The sequence below is a fragment of the Aptenodytes patagonicus genome, chromosome 6, assembly GCF_965638725.1.
Source record: "Aptenodytes patagonicus chromosome 6, bAptPat1.pri.cur, whole genome shotgun sequence".
Classification (NCBI taxonomy): domain Eukaryota; kingdom Metazoa; phylum Chordata; class Aves; order Sphenisciformes; family Spheniscidae; genus Aptenodytes; species Aptenodytes patagonicus.
In genome coordinates this window covers 52949903-52976415 of record NC_134954.1, presented here as the reverse complement: position 1 = coordinate 52976415, position 26513 = coordinate 52949903, and the positions used below count along the sequence as shown (strand labels likewise).

General features: G+C 35.2%; 1 protein-coding gene across 3 annotated transcripts in view; it reads right to left on the bottom strand.

Annotated features, from left to right (window-relative positions):
• TLK1 (tousled like kinase 1) overlaps positions 1 to 26513 on the bottom strand; it is a 69990-nt gene that overhangs the window by 21456 nt on the left and 22021 nt on the right. For all 3 annotated transcript variants that reach the window (XM_076342621.1, XM_076342620.1, XM_076342623.1), the window contains exons 2-11: positions 22719 to 22837; positions 18815 to 18886; positions 13067 to 13142; positions 10439 to 10485; positions 9982 to 10068; positions 8789 to 8878; positions 7839 to 7931; positions 6502 to 6612; positions 4597 to 4733; positions 3166 to 3354 (exon numbers count right to left, since the gene is read on the bottom strand). In XM_076342621.1, the coding sequence (XP_076198736.1) occupies positions 3166 to 3354; positions 4597 to 4733; positions 6502 to 6612; positions 7839 to 7931; positions 8789 to 8878; positions 9982 to 10068; positions 10439 to 10485; positions 13067 to 13142; positions 18815 to 18886; positions 22719 to 22832 (1016 nt within the window). In that variant the 5' untranslated portion in view covers positions 22833 to 22837. The remainder of the gene's footprint in view (positions 1 to 3165; positions 3355 to 4596; positions 4734 to 6501; positions 6613 to 7838; positions 7932 to 8788; positions 8879 to 9981; positions 10069 to 10438; positions 10486 to 13066; positions 13143 to 18814; positions 18887 to 22718; positions 22838 to 26513) is intronic.

Genomic DNA, 26513 nt, shown 5'->3' with positions numbered 1-26513 from the left:
CAGACACATTGTTGGCACTTCAGCCTGAAAAAGTTTCTGAAAATATTTTTATTTGTTCCATACAGAACAGAATGCTCCCTGTAAATGATGCATTTGTTCAGCTACAGTAAGAAACTCTGCCAGCTCCCTCTGCTCTCCTATTCCAAATTGCATGCAGGGACACGGATGCATGCAGACTCTCATGGAGGAACTGGGAAGCAGAGGAAGAGGTGACTGGGAAGTGAATACAACTGACACAGCTGAAGCTGCACAGGAAGGACTACACCACCTAAACTAAATAAAACATTACTCCTAGAAATAATTGTCCAGTGAAATAAAAGCTGCTTCCAAGACGTCGGGACTAGCATTATAATCTCTCAAGTCTCCAAAGAATTTGGAACGGAGTTTTTGAACAGATTTTTCCAGGGGTAAGAAGGCAACCTCTACTTCAAATAAATGTTTTTTCTTTAAATAAATTTCTATTTATTCTTTTCACGTAAGACTAATAAAATTACTTTGCTCAGTAGAAAAGAGATCTCTCAAAATTGAAACTATTTTTTAGTTTTGGTTTGGGCCACAAAAAGGGAAAGAATGATGGAAAATGAGGACACTGTTTAGACTCATCTCTTGCATGTTATTTAAACACCAAACCCACCATTCGCTCACAGGACACTGGCAGATGGCCACTTTTATACTAATAACTTCAGTGCAAAAATTTTGCTTTTAAATTCATATCAGAGACCATAGTTTATTCAGCTAAACTAAAACAATGCCCTTATTAAGAATGCCTCAGGTGCCTTCAATCAGTTTCAAAACAGTTAACAACTGTTTTCAGAAAGGGCTTCATTAATACTGCCTCTTACAAAGCTATAGATCATTTTGTCTTGTCAGTACCTGCAGCTGGAGACATTTTCTAAAGCAAACAGAGTGGTAGAGACACTTGTTGCTAACAACTGCTAGCAAGTTGTTTGTTTGTTTAAAAAAAGATCTGCCTAATCACTTGCATATATGTTGTACTGATTTACTACTAGTTTAGTTCATTAATCTCAAGCAGCTCTTCATTTCCCCATGCCTCACATAAACAGAGCCTCTTCCGTTTGGCTATACTAATTAAGATCATTACTTTCGAAGTAACACAGGAACAGTGATAAGCACAATGTAATAGGAGGGAATCGCATACAGCAGATGACAAATTTACTCTAAAATGGAAGTGCACAATTAATAATTGTTTTACCAAGATACACAAAACATATTTAATTCTGTACTGAGAAGCAGAGAGGAGTCAACACATAATACTGCTATACAAAATTATAATGAATCCTAAATACAAATATTAAAAACTCTTTCAAGTAAAGGCCTAAGAGCATGATGCAGCTTAATGATTCTGTGATCTCAAGACATATTACAGACCTTCTCAAAGGTCTGAAACAAAATTTATAAGCTTATCATACAGGCAAGCAATCTCCTATCTAGATTATATAATGATCAAATTAGTATACTTAAAGGCAAAACAGTTTTGATTCAATAACAGCTTACATTTATGCTAACATTAGATACAAAAGGGCAATTCTGATTGTTCTCTTGGCAATTCCGTAACCAGCAAGCATTTTCATGTGCCATTCAACATGTAACTGGTTAAGCCAAATGAAATGAAAATTTGAAAAGTTTTTAGTCATTTGGAAATTATTTAAAACTGCATAAAACCAGAAAATATTCAGAAGTCTATTATCAGGAATTCATCTTGTCCTGCTTAATAATTAGAACATGCCTTCTGTATTTTTTCCCAAATGTATATTTTGTCACCTCCTAAAGCAGCAATAAGATTATGGAAATTTAACATGAATGAAGCCATGGCCAAAAGCTGGCAAATCAAAAGTTCTGTCATTTTTTCAGGTCTTTTTCATTACTTAAATGTTACTTTTAATAACAAGAGGTATTACATTCAAACAAAAAGGTATTTTTAACATGACGGTGATCTTTACCGTACTATTCAGAAGTATTAATTATGTTCTAAGAAGAAGAAATGTAGGCACTAAGTATTACTGAAGAATCAATTTGAACGATGACTCTTCAGCTCTCTACCAAAATAAGCGAGTAACACTAATCAAGATTTGCTTACATCGCCAGCCTTACTACTGTATTTTCATGATATTTTTGTCACAGCCAAACAATGTCACAATGTGAACTTCAAAAACGATGCATTATGCAAAACATATGCAGCTGTCTTTAAACTGATGGTCCAAACATATGTATTTTGCAGATCTAACCAGAGTAATTTATTTACCCCCCACCCCCAGATGTATAAATTACTACCCCCACAAGTGAGAGGTGACAGGTGACCATGTTCGACACATGTAGCCTACTTCTGCAAAGTAACACAGATTAATTCGTTAGTCTTTCTAACCCTAGTTATTCATTTTTTATTTAAGCTGACTAGGAACAGATACACTATCAGCTGCAGCCTCTTAGCATCAAGGGCAATAACTAGTATCTCCAAGCAGCAACTTCTTAAAATGCCCGAATTAAATGTCAAGAACACATCTGCCTGTGCCTTGAATTACATTTCTGTCTGCAGGAAAAAATGTCACTTGAAAAATGGAGAATTCTTTGATAGTTCTCAATTTTTATATTTAAATGACAAAAAATTTCAACATTGTCAATATGTGAAATGGGTTCAGTAACTTCTGACAGTTGCTCTCAGGATCTAGCATTCAGAAGGGGGAAGAAAAAAAAAATCTTTTCCATTTGTTTTTAGACACGTTTTCAAATACTAAAGGCTGAAAAAAGCTTTTCTTGTCAGCTAAAGACTGTTATATGAAAAAAGAAATAAACTCTAACTAAAGGAGAGGCTTCTAAACCAATGTGGATCAAGAAAAGTTCAATAGGTATCAGTGACATTACAAGAGTAGGAAACCAGAATAAGGACTCCTCTAGATCAGGAAAACAGAAGGAACATTGCATAAACACAAAATGGGCCTTTCTCTGGTGACTTTACCAAAAATAAATTGGGCAATTGTACGACATCTTCATAGGCAGTGGTGCAAATTTCCCTAACATCAGCAAGTCCTCAGTGAGAATATAGCTGCTGAATATACTGAGTGTCTTTTTATGCTGTTATTTGAATAGAACTCACACAGACAATATCTGAGAATTTATGTAAAAGACTGATTGAAATGTTAAACTTACAGCTGTGGTAAATTGGGTCTAACAAAGGGATCGTTTTCTGCCCCATTCACAGCTTTATTTTTCCTCTGCTTGGGTTCAGAATTGGCAGATGGTGCCTGAGAATTATTTGTAGTTGGAGGCTTTCGCTTGGCCAGGAGCTTTCTTTGCCTTTCAATGTCTTCCCTTTGTTGATTCACCCATTCTTGCTGCCTGTAAACCCCAAAAAAAGCTTTATTAAAGTTTCATCATTTTGCATTTTTTAAAGAACTATCTTTTTAACTGATAAAGCATTAAGAAATTTTTAGAAAACTTACTGTACATGTGAAAATGTTTCCTAGGAAAAAGAACACCAATGTTCTTCATGAGGTGGAAAAAATTTGCTAAAGTTTTGGCACAATTTACTATTGAAATACACGGTGGGTTTTTTTTTTGTTTTGGGGTTGTTTTGTTTTTGAAAGTGTTAAATTTTTTTTCTTTTTCTAGTGCAGAAATACTGTGTATCTGAGCTGGTGGATGCCTTATTTTATACCATCAAAAGAAATGTAACAGAGTCAATAGAGAGTACTTGATTTTTATAGGCCAAATACTGAATTTGATCTGACCATTCCCAAGTAAATCATCAGTTTGGTTGTATGGCAAACAATTACAGTTTTTATGCAAAACACATATACAGATTTTTTTTAAGACTGTCTTAAAAAAAACCAATGCCCCAGGCAATCACTTAATGCTAAGACTACATATTGCCCTTCAAAAACTAAAATCTTGGTGAATTACTTTTATCTCTCGCTCTCTCCCCAAAGACTGAATCAGACTCGTTACCAAAGAACACCTTTTGAGGCATTGCATAATTATTTTACCACCATCTCTGATGGTCTCCCCTAAGCCCTTTTCCTTGGCCCCATCTCTGCTGAAATATCTGTTACAGCAGCTCTTTTTCAGGTGGCTGCTTTCCCCCATCCACTTGCACTAGACCCTACCTGAGGCTGCCAGATTTGTCACTCCTTCATGGCACTGAGGAGCTGGATGCCTGAAAAAGCTGCTACAGCGACGGATGTGCAGGCAGCACCTATGTGACCAATGAGAAGTTCACAGACCTCATCTGCCCCAATGATCACCAGTGATACATCGTTAGGTGCTTGAAAAATCACTTATTTAGTTTTATAGTTCTTTCTACCAGCTGACCTGAATAATTATGTGCTGCTCATTTAGTACATTCATGCTTTTCTAAGGATAGTTAAAAACAAGTGAAACCAAACTGTCTTTCAAAGACACCCAGCCTTAGTATTCTCTCAGTTGATCAAGGGAGTTCGGTACTGTATTCTCAGTCTTCAAAAGGCAAAGCAAAATACAACGTATGAAAAGCTGCTCCAATCCTAGAACCTTAGTAATAAAAAAATCCACTAGAGGGAACTAACAATTAGTGAGAATTTTAAGAACATAACGTTGACTAACTTCACAAGATTTTGAAATGCAAAGCCATCTGTCCACTGTTCAGTAAACGAAGCACCATGACGAACTGTTGTAAAATGCCCCAGGCGTAATCTGTCTTGCATGCTCTTCTCTCTGCTTGCCAGCTTTTCCTGTGTGCTCTAAGAAAACAAAAAAAAAATTCATATTTAGTAATAAAGTGTTCAAAAAGTCAGTAAAACACTCAGGTTTTTTTCCTCCAACAACTTTCTAAGGGAGGGATAAAAGGAGAGTAGATGAAAGTATCTTTTATTACTTTACTCCATTTATTCTAATTTCTGCAGAACTCAAACATCTGCAGTTGTCAGAATTGGTAGTAATGACAATTTGTGCACAAAAAAAATTGAGTTTGACTCCGTTTTCCCATAAAGTTCGCTGTTCTTCATAATTAACACAACATTTTATTTATAGATACAGCAAAACTTATAGAGTATCAGCATCATACAGGCATATAACTAAGATTATGTCTGTACATGTCTATTTTACTAAATGAGCCTGCTTAGATAACAGAAAGAGTGCACCTACTATACTTTCGCCTGGAAACTCCCTTGACAAAGCATCTGTATTACTACTTGTACCAAACTGACTGAGCTCAGGAATCTCTATGTGGGAGTGCACTGCAGGTAGACTTAACTGCAATCAGATATTCACGTGCAGTAATAGAAGCAGATGCCCTTCTCGGAACCAGTCACTACTACCACAAGCATCCTTGGGATGTGATAAGTGACTGAGTCTGCCTAGTCTGCTTCAGCACAAGAAGAGCGAGCACTGTGAACATCACTGATGGACAGAAACTTCCTTAATTGTTACAAATGCTTGCTTCTTAAGAAATGCCTATGGCCCAAAATCACACCCCCCCCCCCAAAAAAAAGTGAGAAGTTGACAGAATTAAGGATCTTTGTGCAAACAGACTTCTAGGCTGCAGAGGAGGCCTACATGGCCTTTCACAAAAAATGGCCTATGTGATATTCTCAGTCTGAAGGTGCCCACCTAGCATCATGCTGAACAGATCTGATGCATCTTTTCCCTCCATTCCCCTCATGCTGGAACTTAAAAAGGACTGCAATAATTTATTTATGGCATGCTAGCAAGGAAACTCTCTCTAATCCTATAATGGATCAGTTTGTGCCCTTGTATCTGACAGCAGCATCTAGCAGCTAGTGTTAGGGAACAGACTTGGCTGTTTACCTTAAACTTTTTTGTATCCTAGTCTGTAATAAGCTGATTTTCTATTCACTTTTTGTTAGGTTGGGTTTTTTGTTTTTTTTTTTTAATAACGAAGGCTATTTTAAAGAAGAGGGAGAGAAACAAGGTATCCTTGTCTTTTAAGAAATTGCTGCTAGTTTAAATATAATTGGCATTAAATTTGAAATAAATATTTCTTTCATAGTAGTATGAAGGTAAATGGTCACCTTCATTTCCTTGTTTCCATTAATTCTGAGCTAACATAGCATTTTCTCATTTTAGATCAAAAATTTTCTCAGCCACTTAAGTGTCTCACAAAGAGATTTTATCCATCTCCTCTCCACAACAGATTATGTTCAGAAATTTTTTTCATCCACTGTAATCTTATTTTTAAAGTTTGTCCAGAAAATTGGCCACATCCTAAATTCTTATCTTTTACGCTTTGCTATATCTGAATGACTCATTATGTGAAACTCCCCTTTAAATTAAAAAAGGCACATCTTCCACGACCTGAAAAGGCTCAACATTTTATTTTGCCTATTCAGGCTTATAAAAACATTTACTGCCAGATAGAGACCATGCATACGAAGTTTCAGTCTCAGAAACTAATGTGAAAAAGTTAAAGTGAAAATGAAGGAATCATAATGGAGTTCTACAGCACCCTCACAGTTATTATCACAAACATTTTAAAAGCAGTAAACTTACCTTTTCAATTAGAAGCTTCTTGCTCATTGAAATACATTTGTTTAATCTTTCTTTATATTTTTCAAGTAGCTTTTGTTGTTCATCTATTTGTCTTCTAAGATCACAGTTAGCCTAACAAATAAATACAAAATATTAAAAGATAAATTGAAACACTATTTTAATTAGCTGTCACAGAAAATAAAGGTATCTACCTTCACATGACTAAAGTAAGGAACATGCATAAACATATATATGTAGGCAAAAATCTCGTTTCACAAATCTATCCCAATCTGTAGAAGGATGTCTTGCTTCCTTTTTTATTTCCTTTACACTGAGCTGCATTCCATATCACAGAGCATTCAGCATATAAAAGCATTGTACCGATCACTTTTCCAGTCCTCCAGTGTTAAACTGAAAGTTTAATTTTAGCTCTGGATCCTTTATATCCGATTGCTGAAGTCATGTGAAATCCTAACGCTTTTAATTTAAAAGGAAACAAAAAATTCACAATGATAAAAGTTTCAATTATCTGGGCAGAAAGTTTAACAAGTTCCCTATGTTCCAATTATATTTAACTTATTACCTTTAACAAAATAATATTGCTGTGGGTTTTTTTAAAACAAAATGATTTAAAAAAAAAGGTTACTTTTGTCTATCTCATACTGTTGAACATGTGCTAAAGCAGTCTACATGTACAATTTTATAATATATGATCGCATGGGTTAATATGTGCTTGTCCACATATAAACACTAGACAGACAACTTGTGAATACATTTTTTTTTGTTTCATACCACCTCTCCAACACTTCTTTCAAGAGCACAAGCACTAAGATTTTTTTTTCTGAAAACAGGTCTTAGAGCATAGTATAGCATAGGTTTCTTATTAAAAGTAGTTATTTAATGCCCGTAATAATTTCTGTCACAATCACCTCCATTTTGAAATTGCCAACAGTTGTCCCACTGGTAACTGCTATTCACAATTAGAACAAGAAAACACTTGTTACATGAAATTATATCATGAACTATAATAAGGAATAATAATAATAATAATAGTAAGGAATTAATCAACTGCCTGCAAAACAGCATCAGCTTTCTTTGTAAAGTCTATAAACACATTTAATCGTTAACAAGTCATAGCAGAGAAACAGAAAAAAAAACCCTTATGCATTTCATTTAATAGACTTCTTGGATTTTCAGAAAAAAAATTTACAACCGTTAATAACTAGTTTCACCTGTTAATTTAGGTAACGCCAGGGTAATTTTTAAAAACAAGGATTATTCAAACATTTAAAATATTTGCCTCAAATTCACTGCCTGTTGTTCTGAATAAATATCTTTACCCCATGTCTAACACTTACCCTGAGTAAGTCATCTATACGACCTTCTTTCTTTTCCAAGTCTTGATTTTTATTACTTTCTAGTGCAGCTAATTTCAGCATTGTGAGATCAGTCTAAAAAGAACATTTTGAAATATTTATCCTTTCCTTTAACAATTACAGCATTATTTTTCTCATGTTTGTTACATAGAGAAATAAACTACTTTAAAACATTCAACAAGACCAGCGCATCTTATTTTCATGTGTTTTGAAAGTGACATGGAAGGTTCTTATTCAAAACTGCTTTCCCTCTTCATGAGGATGACTGTGAACAGTTGGGACAAACCACTAACAGCGTTAAAAGATTTCATCATTAATTGAAAAGTTATTGTTCACAAAAAAGCATATAAAACAGGGCAAGAATGTAAATGTCAGCTAATTACTTTAAATTCTCTGTATTTGGTCAACAGGCGAAGTAGCCTTGTTCTGACTAACTTGTGAAAGATAGAACAGATCACGTCAGAAATGGCAGAGAGGATAAAACAGTTGCTTTCGACTTTTAAAAGTCATGACAGAACTATATCTTGATCATTTTGATTACCATCTGATTTTTCTTCTTCAATGTCATATTTTAAATGCAATATGACAACAGCAGCTGTCACTTCAAATACTGCCTGAAAGAGCAGCCTCTACTTCTAAGATCAAACAACACCTAAAATCTTGAGCAAAAGCCTACCAATGACATGGTCATCTAACTACTCATGAACTGCAACGTTGGAAGCAGAGCAAGTGCAGAACACAAAACTAATCGGAGAGATTTAAATTATGAGCTGCTGAACTCAAAAGAAAAATGCTTTGGTGGACTGTAGAAAGTAAAGCTTTTGAAAGACTTTAAGAGTTTAGAAGAAGTTGAAAGACAAAGAAATAAACATATCTAACAGTTTTTCCTACAGTCTGAAATGATACAGGATAGCTCTACTCAAAATAGTTACCTGAGTAATTTTAAAAGATAACTGCTTTGGTTGCGTGATAGGGTGGTCCCCGAAAGCTAATGAAGTAGGAGAAGGACTATTCTGTCGAACCTGGAATGCATGAAAACAAAGGATTCTAGATACAACTGTAATATTCAATTATGAACACAGCCTTTTTTACAACTCTTGGCAGAAAATCATATAGAGAAATAAGGTATCTTTATTACAGAAGATACTACTTGGAGCACTGCATTGAGAGCTATCGCTATGCTGTTATATATCACTTGCAGTGTAGAAAGGATGCAATATATTCTCTGAGAAAACAAAGATTGTCACTTTTGGGAAACAGACTGAAAGATTTAAGACAATACAAGACTGACATAAGATGATGTCAGTCTTACACAGACTTATTTTTCTGATTCTAAGCTTTCACAACTCAAAAATACAGTAATGTGAGTTATTTTTGGAGCGGTTATTTCCCATGGGAGAACCAGAAAGGGGAAGCTAGTGCAGATCAGAACACAAATCCCATTACTGAAACTTCCCAAAACCCACTAGTTTGTGTGAATGAGACCGTTTTCAAGCCAAATTCCACAATCTGTATTACACTCCATACTGTTAGCAAGAATAAGAGGATGCCTGAAGTTCAAAGTACGTGGCATAAAAGCTGTCTACCAGCAGAGAAAACAAATCCTTTCTGTAACTGGCAGAATCCGTTTGTCCATTTAGAATCACATGTGGGTATGCTTAACACTGAAATTGTGCATGTGAGGAGGAAAAAAATTAATTAGCATGACCAATGAAGAGAATTTTAAAAGGATACAGGCAAATTAGGTGTCATTTATTTAAAAACTTATGACTTATCATAAACTGAGCTTTTAATGCCCTGAGTTAGGGGTTCAGTTTCCTCATAAGTAACAAAAATCCTCCCCTTTTTTGTGTGAGGCTTGTGAATAGATGTCAGTATTTATTCAACGTTTTACATAATTACTTTGTAATTAAAAATTGTTTTAGAAAGTCCCAGCGTTAACAGAAAATTTTAGTTTTAATACTTAACTTGATCCCTTTTTTTTTTTTTTTCCCTGTTGAAAGAATGAATTCCTTCCCAGGATTCCCTCCTTTGAAAACTCTTCCCTTGAATATAGATTCTTTTCAATTATGCTACTTTTAGACTATGAAAGTATCTCCAGCAGATACGAAGTTCACAAACTTACAGAAGAAGGAGCGGAATGTGAATTCTGAGGAGATCGGATTGCAGGAGGTACGCCTCGCACTGGACTAGAGCCGTTTCCACCTTGGTACTGTGGAGAAGATATGGCCCTCCAATTAGTCAATCATCTTATCAAAATACATTATACATCCACTGAATGATACAGCTCATCTGTACACAGAATTTGTAAATTAGATTCTATGACTTGTATTAGTGTAGCCTTTGGCCATTTAAAGAAAAGCGTGAAAGAAAATCGTTTTTGTATTTTAGCTCAGGCTGCACCAAGAGGCCACTGCATCTCTGCTTCAAGGTTTAATACTCATAAAATTACATAAAGAAAAAAAAAAAAGTATCCTCTCAAGAGGCCTGTCCATTACAAACAAAAATTTTCTAACAATCAAAAAAAGCTAAAAGTATATTTTAAAACTAAAGTAAATTTTACAAACACACAAAAACCTTACCTCAAAATAGTCACTAATCTTGTGACCACGTCCCCCAATATTCTTTCCTGAAACAAATACATTAATACATTAGAATTGATTAAATAAATTACTTATAGATGTGTCTTACATTTTTACCTATACAGTAATTATAGCAAAATCTTACCACTTGTTAATTGGTTTTCTTTGATGTGCTAATATGTGATCTCCCTATGTAGACAATTAAGGGATTGGCCACAACAGAGAGATTTGCATATTCCATTCATTGAGAAATCAGAAATTAAGTTACACTTCAATTCATAAACCAGCTTAGTGCAGACTTAGCAGCAAGCCTAGACCTCTTCTAGATAACAGGAAACTCATCTCTCATCCTACAGATCAAACCTTTAGTGCTAAGTCCCTCCCCTTTTCAAGCACTATCTCAAAGTTCACCCGCTTCAAAAATATCAAATTAACCAAGTCTTATTAACGTTATATGCTCCAGGTGAGTTATTGTGCCCAAACGTTCAGCCCAAGGACTTCCTTAAGTGCCAATAACAGTGTGGGCATGGAGGACGACAAGTATTTCCATTCCTCCCAACCCGATTATGAATCAGCTAACTCACAGGGTTAACTAGGGAGATAAATAGAGCAGAACAAGAGAGTAGAATTTCTTTTATCTTAATCAGTATTGAGACTTCAGGAGCACCAATGTGAATTAATCTTTCTTCAATGTGAGAACCTGACCCATATGTGGCATTCCAGAGACCGCACCAATGCCCTACCCCACCTTTCTTCTATTTGGCCCTAAGATGACTAGTAAATCCTAAGACTGTATTTGTCTCTTGTACAGGTCAGACTACCCTGTTAGGAGACATCTGGAAAATGGACCATTGTTCAAAGCTTTTTTCTTTATAGAAAGAAATTTTTGCAATAGATTAGGAGATCATTACCCAAAGGTCCAAAAATGTAATTTTGGACTTTTTAGCAAAGATTTTCAAGCTTTTCTATTGCTTCAGCCCTGAAGAATTCTTTCTAGTCCAATATGCCTCTGTACTGACACTGCTGCATACCTTTGTGTCACTAGGAAATACCATGAAGAAACAGAAACATTTGGCAGCCCTTTTTGTGTCAAGACTTTCAACAGAAATATTTAGATAAAATAATTCAAAGACCTAGAATAGCACACAGCTAACTCCTCCAGTAGTTACCCAGTTAGCGTACGTATCATTGCTACTGCCCTCTAGCCAGTTCTTTACCTACCCTGTAATTCGCTAGTGATTTCTGTCTTCATGCTTAATTCTCATATATCACTTTATCAAATTAAAATTTGCTTTCATCCAGATAAATGAGATGGACTGCATTCCTTTTCGGTATAGAAAAAACTATTCTATGTCATGTTACAGAACTCTGCACTGAAGAAATACATCAAATTATTTTGGCACGGCCAATTATGAATAGATTTGCACTGATTTTATCCCACTTTCCAATTACGTCCATGTTCTAAACAATACTTTTCTTCAACATTTATGGATTATTTTGCATATTACGAAGTCAAAATCCTAGGTATGCAATATACAAGACATGGATCTCTTGTTCCTTTTTTCAATAAAACAGCAGTATTTGCTGTGCTTCAACGGTACTGTTCCACTCCAACATGCTGCAGTTTCCTAGGCCAGTTCCTTGAGAATAGTGCAGTGCAGACTATTCCGTTTCACTGCTGCTGACAGTAAAATAGTAATTATGAGACATTATAATCACGTTGTCTATGCCAAAAAGTTCCTAAAATTTCTATCATCTCTAATTTCAACTCTTACAGGTAGCAGGAAGGATAGGCTACTAGAACAATGGAAATAGGAAATTTCATTCAAATTCTTCGAACAAAGCAGGTCTCTATGAAGCAACACTTACAAAGAAATTAATTTTAGTCGAACTACGTAATTCTTCTACTAATAGCATGTTGCACCATGAAGACTTCCAGATATGGAGCCCATTGATACGTATCTGAAGTGATGTTTCCTAGCTCAGTTAGAAACCAAAAAAAGCTAATACAGATGTTACCAAACTATTTCCTCTCCCCTTTTCATGAATTTTTGTCTCGAGGTTAAATTTCCACCGTTCCTCCCCCAAAAGTCACATTAAAGAGAGGAACAACAAAAACTATGCTTTGTAAATATTAAATTGGAAATTGGTCTCATCCCGATTTCCCCATCCCTCTAGACAACTACACTGTACAATAATCCATAGAAAAGGAAGAATAAAATTCAATTTTTAAATATACCTGAAAAACAAGCAATCAGATATTATAATCTGTAATCCCTTTCCCCCCTTACCTACTGAAAAGAAATACAAACCAGAAAGGTATTTTAGATGAGAAGAGCTACTACAATTCTTAACAAGTACACAGAGTTATATCATAGCTGCAAATTACACATGCAGCAGCACACAATTCTTATGGGCAATTACCAGCCCAGTTCAGGTTTTACTTGCCCGTCCCTTCCAGTGACAAATGGAGGGAGGGGGGATATGCAATTTATCATCCAAACCCCAACACCTGTTTTACACAAGCAAAAATACAGAATTTTTAAGGCTAACAGTCAAAACTTTGTGCATTATAATTTCATTAAATATATGCAATAACTATCTAATTCATTTACATCTTAAGTTTACCTTGGCTGCTTTCACTCTGAGTGTCCGCTTTTCTTTTTCTTCCTCTGGAAGGTTCTGACTGTTTCTTCTCTGGAGTCTACAAACAACAAAGAGACCACAATCCAACAGCAGCTCTATTTATTTATATTATTGCTATATTGTTGTGAAATAAATTTAAATCTCATTCATAAAACATGATTTCACAATTCAGCAGGGATGTAATTTCAGATCTTAGTTAAAGTAGATAATATGATCCTTGGTCAATCAGATAAATACAAGCTAGAAAAGATATTTAAGAAAGTGAGAAATAATTCTTAAATAATTTCCCAAAAGGCAATTCTACATATTCACTGTTAAGCAATTATACCTTTTCATCCATTCTGGGGTTTATGAACACCCAATTTGGTTTCACTTATGGCTACATTTTACCAAGATCTTCAGATGATAGTTGTGGGTGTTTTAAAGCTTAATACTTAGTGAAATAAGCTGATTCTTGATTGTGTTTTCTACACATTGCCACAGTATAAATACAAAGTTCTAGTGCTTGAAAAGGAAGCCAATAATGTTACTCATTTTTGAAAGTGCAGAAGTCATCTCCAAACTAATACAAACTGTAGGTTTCTAAGTCTGCTTAGAATTTTATAAAGGAGCAATTGTTCAAAATTTATCCACTTGGAAAGTGTCATTGTCCCCTCCCCATCATATTTGTATTTCAAGAAAGTCAAAGAAAAACATCAGTACAGATTTGTTTAAAAATTTATTCCAGAAATATTATATATAGTTTCCTAGAAACTACAATCAGCATGTACAACTCAGATAACAAAAAGGGCTGTGATCAGAAGCATCTCTAAGTTATATTTGCTCTCCCTTGATCTGAGGATTCAAACCAGTTAGTCTCCCCAGTGTAAGTTAAATTCTACAAGCTGCTTTAGTTCAAGGAGAAGATACTGCAGCTGTGTGTGTATTCAGCCTCCAAGCAGCTTCATACCAGTAACTGGAGAAAGCACAGAAGCCTTACATGAACTCTGTTCTACAATCAAGAAATCAATGGTCCCTAATATCTCAGACTAAATTTGAGATCAGTGATAAGATGCTTCATTTTTTTATTATACCATCATTTTATCATTTCACTGTATTTGTCACTTTGTGCTCAAAGCATTCTTTCTCAATACAGCAAATGATACCAAAATTCAAATTTCAACCCATCACTAAAAGCATTTCAAGTATGTTTCAGTTCCAAAACCTTGACATGGATATCCTCAAATATAAATCTACTAAAAATATCCTAAAATATTTATTCTGGCAAAGAACCACTTTAAGTTACCTGTGCTCCGTAGAAAATTATCAGTCTATAAAAGGTCAGGACAAGAAAGGTCTTCCTTATCTATACCATATATTTTTTAGAAGTTTTAGCTCTGTGGATAGTTTCATAAACACACCTTTGGAGGTTTTACAATTGTAACTCTTGTATTATCAGGCTACAAATGAAGTTCAAATTACACGCATTTTATTTTAAATAAACTGTTCCAACCAAAATCTGCATCTTTTACAGTGCTATTGTACATTAGCAAACTGTACAACACAGACTCCTGGAAATGAAGTTATCTTAAGACTATATTATTCTAAAAGCAGAAAGCATAGCTTAGAAATATTACTTTAATAATTTGCAATTACTGCCAGGTAAATAGGTAACATCAAGCTATCTTTCCACAAAACCAAAATGAAACTATTTAACCAAGCATTTTCATGTTACTCTTATTTTCCAGCTTTCAATTTTGCAGTTATCATTCTAATGTAGCCAGTTTTACCTACTGTATCAAGCAAAAAAAGTTATTTAAAAGCTCATGACTAAACATTTAAGATTTCCCCCATCAAAATTAGTTTCCAACTGCAGTGACTGGTCTTGTATTTAAAAACCAGACATATAAAGGGGTTTATAGTTTTAAAACTGAAACTCAAATAATTCATAAATGTCTATTTCCTTAAGCTCTTCTGATTTCTTTCAGCGTTTAATTTAACCTTCCAAACAAAAAAGTATTAGCACACTAATGAGGTTATTAATGAGGTTACCCAACAAGGTCATGTTCACCTTTTCTAAGTACAATATTCACATGGCAATGTACTGCGTACATCAATCACTAGAAAATGTTCTCCAAAATCCTTTCTAATGAATGGAACCATACGAATTACAAGAAACTGAAGACTAATGGGGCTGAGGAGTATCCCCCTGATAAACGAAGATTGAAGCTACTTTCAGTCACTTCAGAAGGATTTATATACAGGCAAGATTTAGATTAAAATCCCACTATTTCATAAGCAAGACAAAATAGTTTTGCAGTTATCTGCAAAATTAATCAAAGTTAGATTGCAAAGTTATGTTAAAGTTACCCACAGTTTGGCGTATTAGCAGACCCTCCTACATTATGGTCTTGATCCTAGTTTATCCCTTAATTTTAATGTGTTTCCCCTGAGTCTTCTCTTCACACTTGTAGTTTTAAATCTTGGCTTTTCACATCCTCTTTTATAAAATAAACATTTCTAAGTACCAATTCTCAACTAGTTAATCTCCTTTAAAAAAAAATACTCGGGTAAGTATTTTTATATATTTTATATATAGTTAAATATTTTCTACCATTATTGTAGAACTGGTAACAGTATAACTCAGGAAGTTATTTTTGTAGAGGAAAAAAAATTAAAATAATGTGGGGGGGGGAATCAAAGTTTTTATTTTGTTGTCTCTCAACACTTAAATCTCAATTATGCTTAATAGTTATGATTTTTTAGTTGTTAATATTCTTCATATGCATAATGAATGAGTTGATAGTTTTCCACAATTATTTTCTTCTAAATCCTACCCTCCCCTCAAAGCTTTACAACTACAGCAAACAAATACAGTAGTGATGTTTCCCTCTGCAACACATTATAAATTCCAATTGGATCAAACCTTTAGTTACTTCTGAAATTACATTTATAATGAGGGTTCTGTATTGTTGGGAACCGCAGCAACTGAACAGCTACAAGCAAGCAGAGCAAAACATTTAAATAACTAATCAAGCTGGACAAATCAAGCCACAGACAAAGCTGTCCTCCTTTGAATAATTCATTATCTACAGAGAATAGAAAATACTAGCTATAAATAAAGGAATGTATTTGTAACCAAAACAAGGAGGAGTAATCTACTTTAATGAGGAATGGTGGGGAAGGCCAAAATACTGGAAGACTACCAGAAGCACTTGTTCACAACCTGAGGTAGCCAATTTAGGATTTATCTTAACTACAAGTAGCTAATACACACTCAAATTAAGACCTATGTACCACAGCAACAAAGCTTTTAATGAAATAAAAATAATGTATACATTTAAAAAAGAACTGGAATACAGGTCTGGATATTAAGATCAAATATCCAGCTAAACTTTATCGCTCACAATGCTGAACTGAATCCAGAATAAAGCCCGGTTTCAAGTTATTTTGCAAGATCAAAGTTCACCTCTGTAAAGTATCTCTATTAAAACTATTATTCAGATAAGTTGCCCCTCTTCATACATCCATCAGACAGAAAAAAATCCTACAGTTCTAATAGTTGTATTTTCTGCAATCCCGTGTGCAAAAGTAAAAAGGGAAAAATTCACACCAGAAAAACAAATGGGGGGTGGGGTGGGAAGCCTGCCTTGTTTTGAAAACTAAGTGTGGAAGACTTTCTGTTTTTTAATGTGCTGCTTAGTGATGAAAGCACAGAATGATGACATGAATGTACCATTACAATTTGATCAGAAACTGACATTCTTGCTAGAAATTAATTTTGATGATTCTGAGATTTGCATTTCTACTTTTTTTCCCTCCTAAAATCTATTGTAATACAACAGTTCTCTCTCAACATCAAATGATGGCACTGCTTCCCATACGAGTAAGTCTTTGTATTTCTACACTACCATCCACAAGAGGAACTCCCTATTATTATGAAACCTTCATTGTCACACCATTAAAAAAAAAAAAACAAAAACAAAACCACCACAAAAAATCCCACAACCTGTTTGCAATATTAAGAGCTAAAGTGTAATTTTTATAGGATTACAGCATATAAGTAACCAGATGTTATTTTTAGAACAAAATGCTAAAAACTTATTAACATATTTGGTATTACTGACAACTTCTGAAAATGGGTCAAGAAATCATATTTCATTATTCAATGTCATTAAGACCCATCTTTCAGAAAACACAGAAGAAACCTGGAGCACTGCGTACTGGAGCACTGGAGATCTGTGCAGGGACTTTTTAGGAGAAAAAAAAAAAATCTACCTCTATTTTAGAATCCAAGTTTTAGAGGTTTTTTTTTTAAATAATTATCCCTACTCAGAAGCATGGCTTGAGGTTAAAACACTATGCAGAGACTGAAGATATGGGTTGAACTTTCAAACTTACATGCCTTGGAAAACTTTGCCTCCATATCTCATTTATCCAACTGCAAAATAACATTTTTCTACACCAAAAAGTTATTACACGTATAGTTAGTGTTCTGAGATCACTCGACTACTCACAGACACATTTTTCTGTCAAGGAATTGCAATAATGCATCGTAACCTTCAGGCTACTACAGCACATTTCCATTCCCACGCCTACATCAGAACTGCATCACTGCAACACAGCCCAAAGCATTTCTAGGAAAAGCCATGAAGAAAACCAACAGGCAGACAGACTCTCCTGGTTAAGAAAATAGTCTATATACAATTAAAAGGAAAATCCAGCTGGGAAAGGCAAGGGAAAAAAAAACATAGCAGCCTTTTTCAAAGAGGAAAACATGAAACCACACATACAGAACATTTATTTATAAGGTATTGGTCTTGGGAACCAACTAAATTCACTTGCTGGTCAGCCCAGTATAAAAGCAAACATCAGACAGTCTCTCATAAGTGACTGAGTGGATGAACAATTAGGCCCCTAAATAAAGCTTTAACATGTGAAAATAACGTCGAAAGCACATTCCAAACAACTCTCCCTCCGGCATGACACATACTCAAACACAGGTCTAGCCTGGGCTAGATATACACTCTTGCTTACAATGGGTATAATCTTATCAATGCAATCTGTGATGTACACAGGCAAAACTGTCGGAGGGACTCACCAACCCCAAAATAGGCAAATTGTAAGAGCTGCATTAGTGTAACTATCTCAATGCTCGTCACTAATAGGAAAATCTTCTACTCCAGGGAAGTCTACACTCCGCACATTAAAACCTAGTAAGAGTACGAATCCTTTTTTGGATTATGAAGTGGTACTAGGTAAGGAAGTACACAGTGACAACTGCAGCTTTTACAAATGCAGATGATAGCTACTGTCTGACCTTGGAGTAAATCCGTATTTTTAAAGAAAACATAGCAAACTAGTTTCTAAAGTATTTTCAGAGATGCAGCCAAAGACTAGTCAAAGTTTATCTGTGCTGATGAAAACCTTACTACTTATTAAACAAAACAGAGCAAACTGTTTAAGCATTTTCAGCTCCAAAAGCTGTATAGATCCTCACAGCATGACTACATAGATAACGCAGAAGCAGCTAGTTTCATGACCAAAAATCCAAAGAAACTTTTATGAAGTCATGTCTCCTCCTCCTTTACTGTATCTTTTAGTAATGCATGCTTTTTCCTATCTAGCTATGTATTTTGCATTTTACTTTAAAAGCTTCTATATAAAATAAGGCATCAAAGTGGAATATAAAATTATGATTTGTTAGCATTAAAATTTTGAGGCAGTAATTAATCCGTCCCGTATACTTACCTCTGATTCTTTATCACTTAAAGATCCCAAGCTTCCGAAACTGTGATTTGAACTTTCGTTATTTGTTGAGGCCTACCAAGACAAACAAAATACTCAATACTACAGATTTATAAAACAGCTAATCCACTACTATCACTCACAGTTATAACAAGTAGCAGTAATAAAATTTCATGCTTGCAAGGAAAAATTGATTAACTATAGAGCACTTGTGACTTGCAACAGGGATAAGAAGTTTGACAGGTGGGTATTTTGACAGGGCACAGTAAATTCTGTATTTCAATTGCTTTTAAGCCAAGTAAAACCCTAGAACAGTCAAAAACGTTTCAGTCTAATTTGGGAATAGCAAAACATCCAATGAAAAACCCTACCAAATGATTCCACAGAACGGGCTTAAAAAGCCAATATTGCTGAAAGTGCTGGAGACTACTAAAAATTTTCATTTTTCAAAGAAAAAGAGGGTTTAATTTTCTCCAAGACAGATACTAGGCTATTGCAAAGATTTTTTTTTAATCCATTCAATGACAGAAAATTACAAACTATTGACAATATTATTCTACATTCTTAAAACAAACCATTTCCCCCAAAGTAACAAATTAGACTAGTGAGGAAAAAAAAAAAACCAAAACCCACAACTGTGAAATAGTCTCAAGTTACAAAATTCATTTAGAAATTTTCTAAGGCTGATTTATTCAGACATCTTTTGAATACAGAATGGCAATGAGGACATTTTATTGAAAGAGTCTGTTTCACATTCACATAACAAAAAATGCCAACATCAGCTGAGCTTCTTTTCATTAGAAGAAAAAAAAAAAAATCTTATACCGCTGGATTATTCTCTTCCATAAAGGAAGGCAGAAGAAATACTTTGAAGTGAAACAACAACTAGTTCCAAGGCAAACACTCAGCTTGCTTCAAAGCATTAAATTCCAGCACTGCATCAGTTTGCAGGACAATACTGATCTGTGACATCTTCTGAATAACTATATCATCTCTGAATTAAAATTTCTGGAGAAATGTTAAATAAATCCACAGAATTTCCATGTGTGTTCCCCCCCCGGGCAGTCTCCAGTTTAGACATGCCTATATGTAGGTTCTTCCTTGCAATCTCTCAGTATCTGGTCATCGGAGTCAGCTAAGACAATAATCTCAGTAAACCATATTCATATTTCCACCCTTGCTTACTGAAAAATCTTGAAGATGATGGGGTTTTTTTTCCAACAATTCCAAAACTCTTCAGCAAAACAGTAGATAAGGGTAGGCTTTCAAAATAGTAGTCCCAATAAATAACAGTCCATCTCAATCTAATTACTAGAAGAATAATGACCTAGAATGTTTCCAAAAATAACCAATAAGTGCAGCTGCAACCTCCGTATTGTCTTGCTAGGTTAGAAAAATGAGAATTTGGTACGTGTGGATTTGGGTATGTATGCGAAGAGGAAGTTTTCCCTTTTTTGCCTTCAAAGTGAAAGCAGACCAATGGATATTATATTTATATATCACATTTTCCCAGTTACCTCTGCAGATCAGATCGAAAAGGTTTAACCAGTTTTATTAATAAAAAATCAGATAAGACTCTCTCAACATCCCCCACCAAGACTAAAGACTATAGTAAAAAAAAAAAAAAAAAAAAAGTAAGTATATTCCAAACATAGCCCAGATCAGCTACTACACTTCATGTTATCTGCTTGGATACACTGAATGGACAGAAATAAAATAAATACAAACAAAACTGATATAATTGCCATTTTACTGATGGTGGGATAAATCCCAGGACTAGATATTGATATTCCCCTCTACCTCCCTGCCTCCCAAAACCAAACAAAAAGTAAGTAGGAAAAAGATGATATATTGCACTGCATACTGAAGATAATTTGTGGAATATTTCTGGGCAAAGGTTAAGAAGAACAGTGTCTTAGGTGAGGATCTGCATCAATCAGAAGACAGTGGTAGTAGTATCTTCTGCAAACAATTATCAAAGCATTTGGTAGTATTAAAAAAAGACCACCAAAAACCAACTTTATCCAGCTATCCATTTGGAAACCAACTGGATGAGATACAATTATCTGTTCAAACAGATCTTGGAATGTGTCAGGGACAAGAAATTTATGTTTTACATGGTAGAGTGAAAAAGGAAATTAGCTGGTTTAAATTTCTTTTTTTTTTTCTGGCTAATTTGAATGAACAAACTGAGAACCTGAAAGTGGAATGTAATTTGGGCAAAAGTTAAATCAGCTGAACAACAGACAACAAAAAAAGACTTGAACAGATTTACGGAAATGGCAAGCAGCAACTCACAGGAAATCAAAGTTTAAAGAAAAGGAACCCCAATAAACTTGATAATTACTTTTAAAGAAAGTGTATTACACACACAGCAGTAGACAGATGCTGAGGAGGAAAGACTGGCAATAAGGCAGGGGACCAACACAGCTGTATCAAAAACTAATAGAAGGGTTTATAAACACACTAAAAGTTAAATTAAGTTAAAAGAAGGTACAGATCTAGTCATGAAAAAGGACAAACAGTCATTTGAATTATGAGCAATTACCCAAGCAATTATGAGCTAATAAATTAGGGGAGTAAGTAGTACTAGAGAACCCAAGGAAGAAAGAAACAAAGATAGGCCAGAATTACTGGGTTTGTCTCTATGTAATTTTAATCATAAGCAGCTATACATTTTTGCAGTCATAATTAGAAGGCAATTAAATAAAAAGAGAAAACAACAGTGCATCAACCACACTGTATCAATCCAACCTGATTCCTTCCCCTGACCATTTAACTCACTTCTTGGTTAAGATGGTAGTAACAGAAGTGATGTGTCACCTTTTTTACAGCTTTGTGACAGTTTCCTTCATGTCACTCTCAAAAACAAATTAAGAAGACATGATGCAAGAACTATAGTTTGTTAATAGTCATCAATACATCACACATCTCCAGAAATCTCATCAACATCCGCTACCGGGTAGTATTTTGTTCTGTAATCTAGAGTAGTAATTAAAATGTGGAAGTGAAAAATACTAACCAAGTTTGTGTAAAATACTTAAAATATGAGGGCACTGCAAACACTTTGGAAACAGAATTCAAAAAGTACTCTGGTTAGTGCCTAAAAAATTAGTATTATATCTTTTTAACATCAGTGTATTAAGTATTACGCTTGGTGAAGAACATTGAAATGCACAAATACAAAATGGAGTATCTCTGGCTAAGCAATAATATTGCAGAAATCAGTCTTGGAAGTTGAAGCTAGTAACTTGAACAGAATTTGTAATAAAGGCAAATTTATTTTGCAGATGTATCAACTGAAGGGTAATATATGACATATGGAAGGTGATTAAGCCCTGCTATTCAACGTTCATAAGGTTTTTCCTCACGTGTTGCATCCTGGCTTAGATACTAACAGACAGTCTGCAGAAAATCTACAATGAAAGTAGGTAAAATTGATATAAATGTCTGGAAAAGTTGAAAGAACTTGGCTTTGTTAATCTTGATATATTAGTCTTCAAACAAGTTTAATCTTAAAAACAAAGCTCACACCAGACTTGCTGTGTCTATTTCAAGCCGAACTGTAAGTAGCTGGCCATCTGCAGAAGGGACAACTCCACTTACACACTGGGAAAAACTTCCATCTCTGATCACATGTGCACTAGAGCAAACCCACAAAAGAGCCTGTATAAGCTGATTCTTTGGTGTTTTCAAGAACAATTCAATGTCCATATGTCATAGATAGGTTCAGGATAAACAATCCTGTCTCAAAGCAAAATAACAGACTAACAAGGATTTTCCCGAGAGCCTCTTCCAACCCAGTACTTTTGCAAGTAAATCACATGGGCAATATACAAGTGAGACAGTGTACAATAAATTAGTATTTCAAAGATGGTAGATCTGTATGACTGCTCTTAGAACTTACTTTAGCTCCAACACTGCAACTTCCAGTACTCCCAGTGCTGCCACTTACTACTCCTGTAAATCTTGCCTCTAACAATTCTTGTCTTCTTGGGTCCAGGCTATGAAGCTCATCCATTGCTCCTGAAAAAGATAAATAAATTCATTATGTTCCCTAATATTTGCAGTGGAATATTTTACAAACAAGCCAAACATACCACTGGCCTATGCAAAGAAAGGATTTATACCCTCAATTTGACAATGATTCACCGTTACCTAATAACGAATGCACTCAGTGAATTCCAGAAATTTTGGGGAAAGTTCTGTGTATCAGAACAGCCTTGTCAATTTTGGTGAAAACTAGAACCTGTTAGAGGCGTGTAAGAGACATGGAGTCTGCAGCGTGCTATACGCCAACCAGGCAATTATTTATAGATTAAAAACTAGCTGACAGGAGCGAAATACTTTCCAGCATAAAACTTCCCAGTTCTGCAATGCCCTTGTTTTCCATATTATTTAAATTGTTTAGGCTATCAAAGTATCAATGTCCAAGACAAACAAGTAGGAATCATAGGAAAAAAAGGAAAATCAGAAGGTAGATCATAGTCCCCAACACGTGCAAGGGAATGCAGGGTTATATGGAGGTTCAAAGGGCAGAGAAGCAAGGAGCAGGATCAGCAATACGAAAGGAGACAAGAGTAACAGAGACCCTTGCACAGGTGGTGCCTCCGACAGAGTCCTGCTAAACGGAGTAAAGCAGTGCTGCTGGCATCGGCGGGGAAGTAAGGTGGAAGGAAATGGAGGAACAAAAGGAGTTACTGATGATCTCAGCCTACATGAGTAGGCTGCAACATGATGTGCAGCTTTCTAATTTGTATTTAAATCACTTACGGCTGTTTAATGAGTCTGAAAGATGATCTAGACAAATAGTCTTCCGTATTTACACAAACTGCTTTCTTTGGTTTTATCTTTTCAACTACTTGAACGTTCAGTTTATCTTCAATTGGAAACATTTCAGTTACTTTATTTTAAATAAGATATTTAATGCAAAAGTCTTCATGCTCTATTTTAGTAGCATATCCCTCAAGTACCATATAAAGTGATATAGCCTCATTTTTTTCAACTAAGACACAACTTCTCAAGTTTGTGCTTTTCAGTCCCACAGGACAACACAGCAGTTCAGAAAGGACTGCAAGTAATAACTGTGTATTCAAATGGTACTATGAAAAAAAGCTTTTGGAATTCCCTTTTCATGAAAACTACAGTTTGCAAAGTTTAAGTGCTCCTATTAACTTCTACCCATCAGCTAAGCATCCTGACAATCAAGGCATCAGCATAGCTTTCCTCACCTAAGACACGAAACACTTTCTTACATGACTCTTGGGTATCTCACAAACATTTAACATTCAGGAACTACACAGAACTTTCTGTACCGCACATTTTGGCCACTCCTGGCCATGCAGCTAACCCTCCTGGTAAGGAAAGCACTGGCTCTGCTATCTGACTAATTCAAGTTGCCCTTGTTCCTGCAGGAAGGCAGATGGTGGCGAGTGTGGTGTCGGTGCTCCTTTACCACAGAGCCCAGTACCCAGACCTCCTCTGATGGAAGAAAACCATACCAAGAGGAAAAAAGGTCGGGAAGGAGATATTCGTGAAATGTGTTGTTGGCAGAGCCTTCTTTTGAAAAATCAAACCGCAAGCGGCAGGTTGAAGATACCACATTTTGTTTCTGGAGGTGGGGGAGTTTACCCAAACGCAGCCACATACGGAGCTGGAGGTCTCTTCTCCAGCAATGCAGGGGGATTACCCAGTTTGAAACTGCAGCTGGCTTATTATCAGCAGTTGTAATGCTGCTTCTGAACTTGCCTAGTAAAAACTCCTCCAATTTCTATATATTTTAGATTGTAAGCTCTCTGGGGTAAAGACTGTTTTACTACGTGTATGCACAGTGCAGAACAATCAGGAATCCTCTTTAAAAACTCTTGCTTCTTAAAACGTGCTTGTGTACTACTTCCAAGAATTTAAAAAACAAATTGTACACTTCTCATACGCACAAAATATATTTCTTACATTTACACATTGTGCAATAAGGCTTTTTTTTTTTTTAAAAAAGCAGATGCGCACAGCATACCTTTCCTAGTATATATGTAATCTATACCTTAATGGGAAAGTATTGCTCTGAAAGAGCATAAGAAACTAATCACACCGGATTTGTCAGGTGACTTTAAATGATTATTGTTTTGCTTCATAACAGTAAAAGTGTTTAAGTGTATGCCACTCTGAAATAGCCAATTTTAGTTTACCAAAGTAACCTATTTAATGAAGCAGGACTAGCAATATTTTGAGTTACTAGCCTACTTGATAGTCACTGCCCACAAAAGTTCAGAGCTTACTTAAAATTACTGACATAATTCTAGCAATTACAAACCATGCATATATTACAGAAACAGATACTACCATATCCTATATTATTTTATGAAATATGGGAAAGCAATAATCACTGTGGATAGCTAAGGCTCATTCGAAGTGCTGCAGAGTAAAATTGCTACTGCAGGTCTCATGTACTGTATCTAGATACTAATGCACTAAATAGATCAGCACCCCTGGATTACCTTACAAGTCAGAATGGCAACTGAGCAGGTAGAGGGGTAGTCCACAGCACAGATGAAATACAATCCTCCTTTTTTTTTTTTCTGCTCAGATTTTAAAGCCTACACACACTAATGAATGCACTGTATTCTCTTCGTTATTTCTGCTGGAGTGGTTTTTTGTTGTTGTGTTTGGGGTTTTTGTTTTGGTTTGGTTTTTGTTATTATTGTTAAATATCCAGAACCAAAAAGCAACACACAATTAACATGTACACTCCACCATCCTTGTGATCTGAAGGACAAGACAGAAAGGCTGGATTCAAATCTTCTTTCAACACAGAGCAAATCCTAGGAAGATCTATTAAACTGTCTTCCTCATTCATGCTGTAATTTAAAATACACCATTCACTCCCAGACACACAGCTGTTTTTTCGAGAACACGCAGTTCTGTACAATCCTTCAGTTCTCAGCACAAGTTACCTACTTTTAAAGGTACCGTAAGCTTTAAGGCACTTAAAAAAAGTGCCTTAAAAGGGACAAAAAAAATAATTTTTTTAAACACCAGACTTTATAAATTCTCCTGCTCACCTAACACCTTGCTGCCCACAAGATTGACATAACTTACAGTTTTGAAAATATACCCAGACTTCTTACTTGAACTAACTTCATTCCTACCCCTGAGAGCCAACTCACTAACTTGAAGGACATGCAATCATGTTACACAAGTACTTACAGCATAGTTACAACGATGCTAAATGAAAGACTGACATTGCTACCACCCACTGCCATTCAAACTCCTACTACCTTCCAAAGAGAACACCTGGAAGATTACCCAAAACTCACAGAAGAGCCCCAAAAAACTACTTTTCTTTATGTCTTGTAACCGCTACAGATTTTTGAATGCTTCTCCTAGTAATTTTTTTAAAAAGTTACCAACACTACCTAGCTGTTGTATTTTTTGGAAGTCATGGTATCTTCCATATTAATTTATCTTTCAGAACCATATACAGCCTCTCCTCTAAAAACTAATATAAAATATACAGATTTCTTGTCCTGAAAAGGACACTTTTTGCAAGAATTCTTTTGAAAAGAACTCCAAACTCCTCTGAGAATTTGTTAAGCAATGGGTTACGTCAAAAGTCAAAGTTATAAATTCAGAGAAGCAATTTTTCATGGCATTTGGTATAATCAATTATACCATATTCTGCCTTAGCAAAACAGAGATGTAAGGA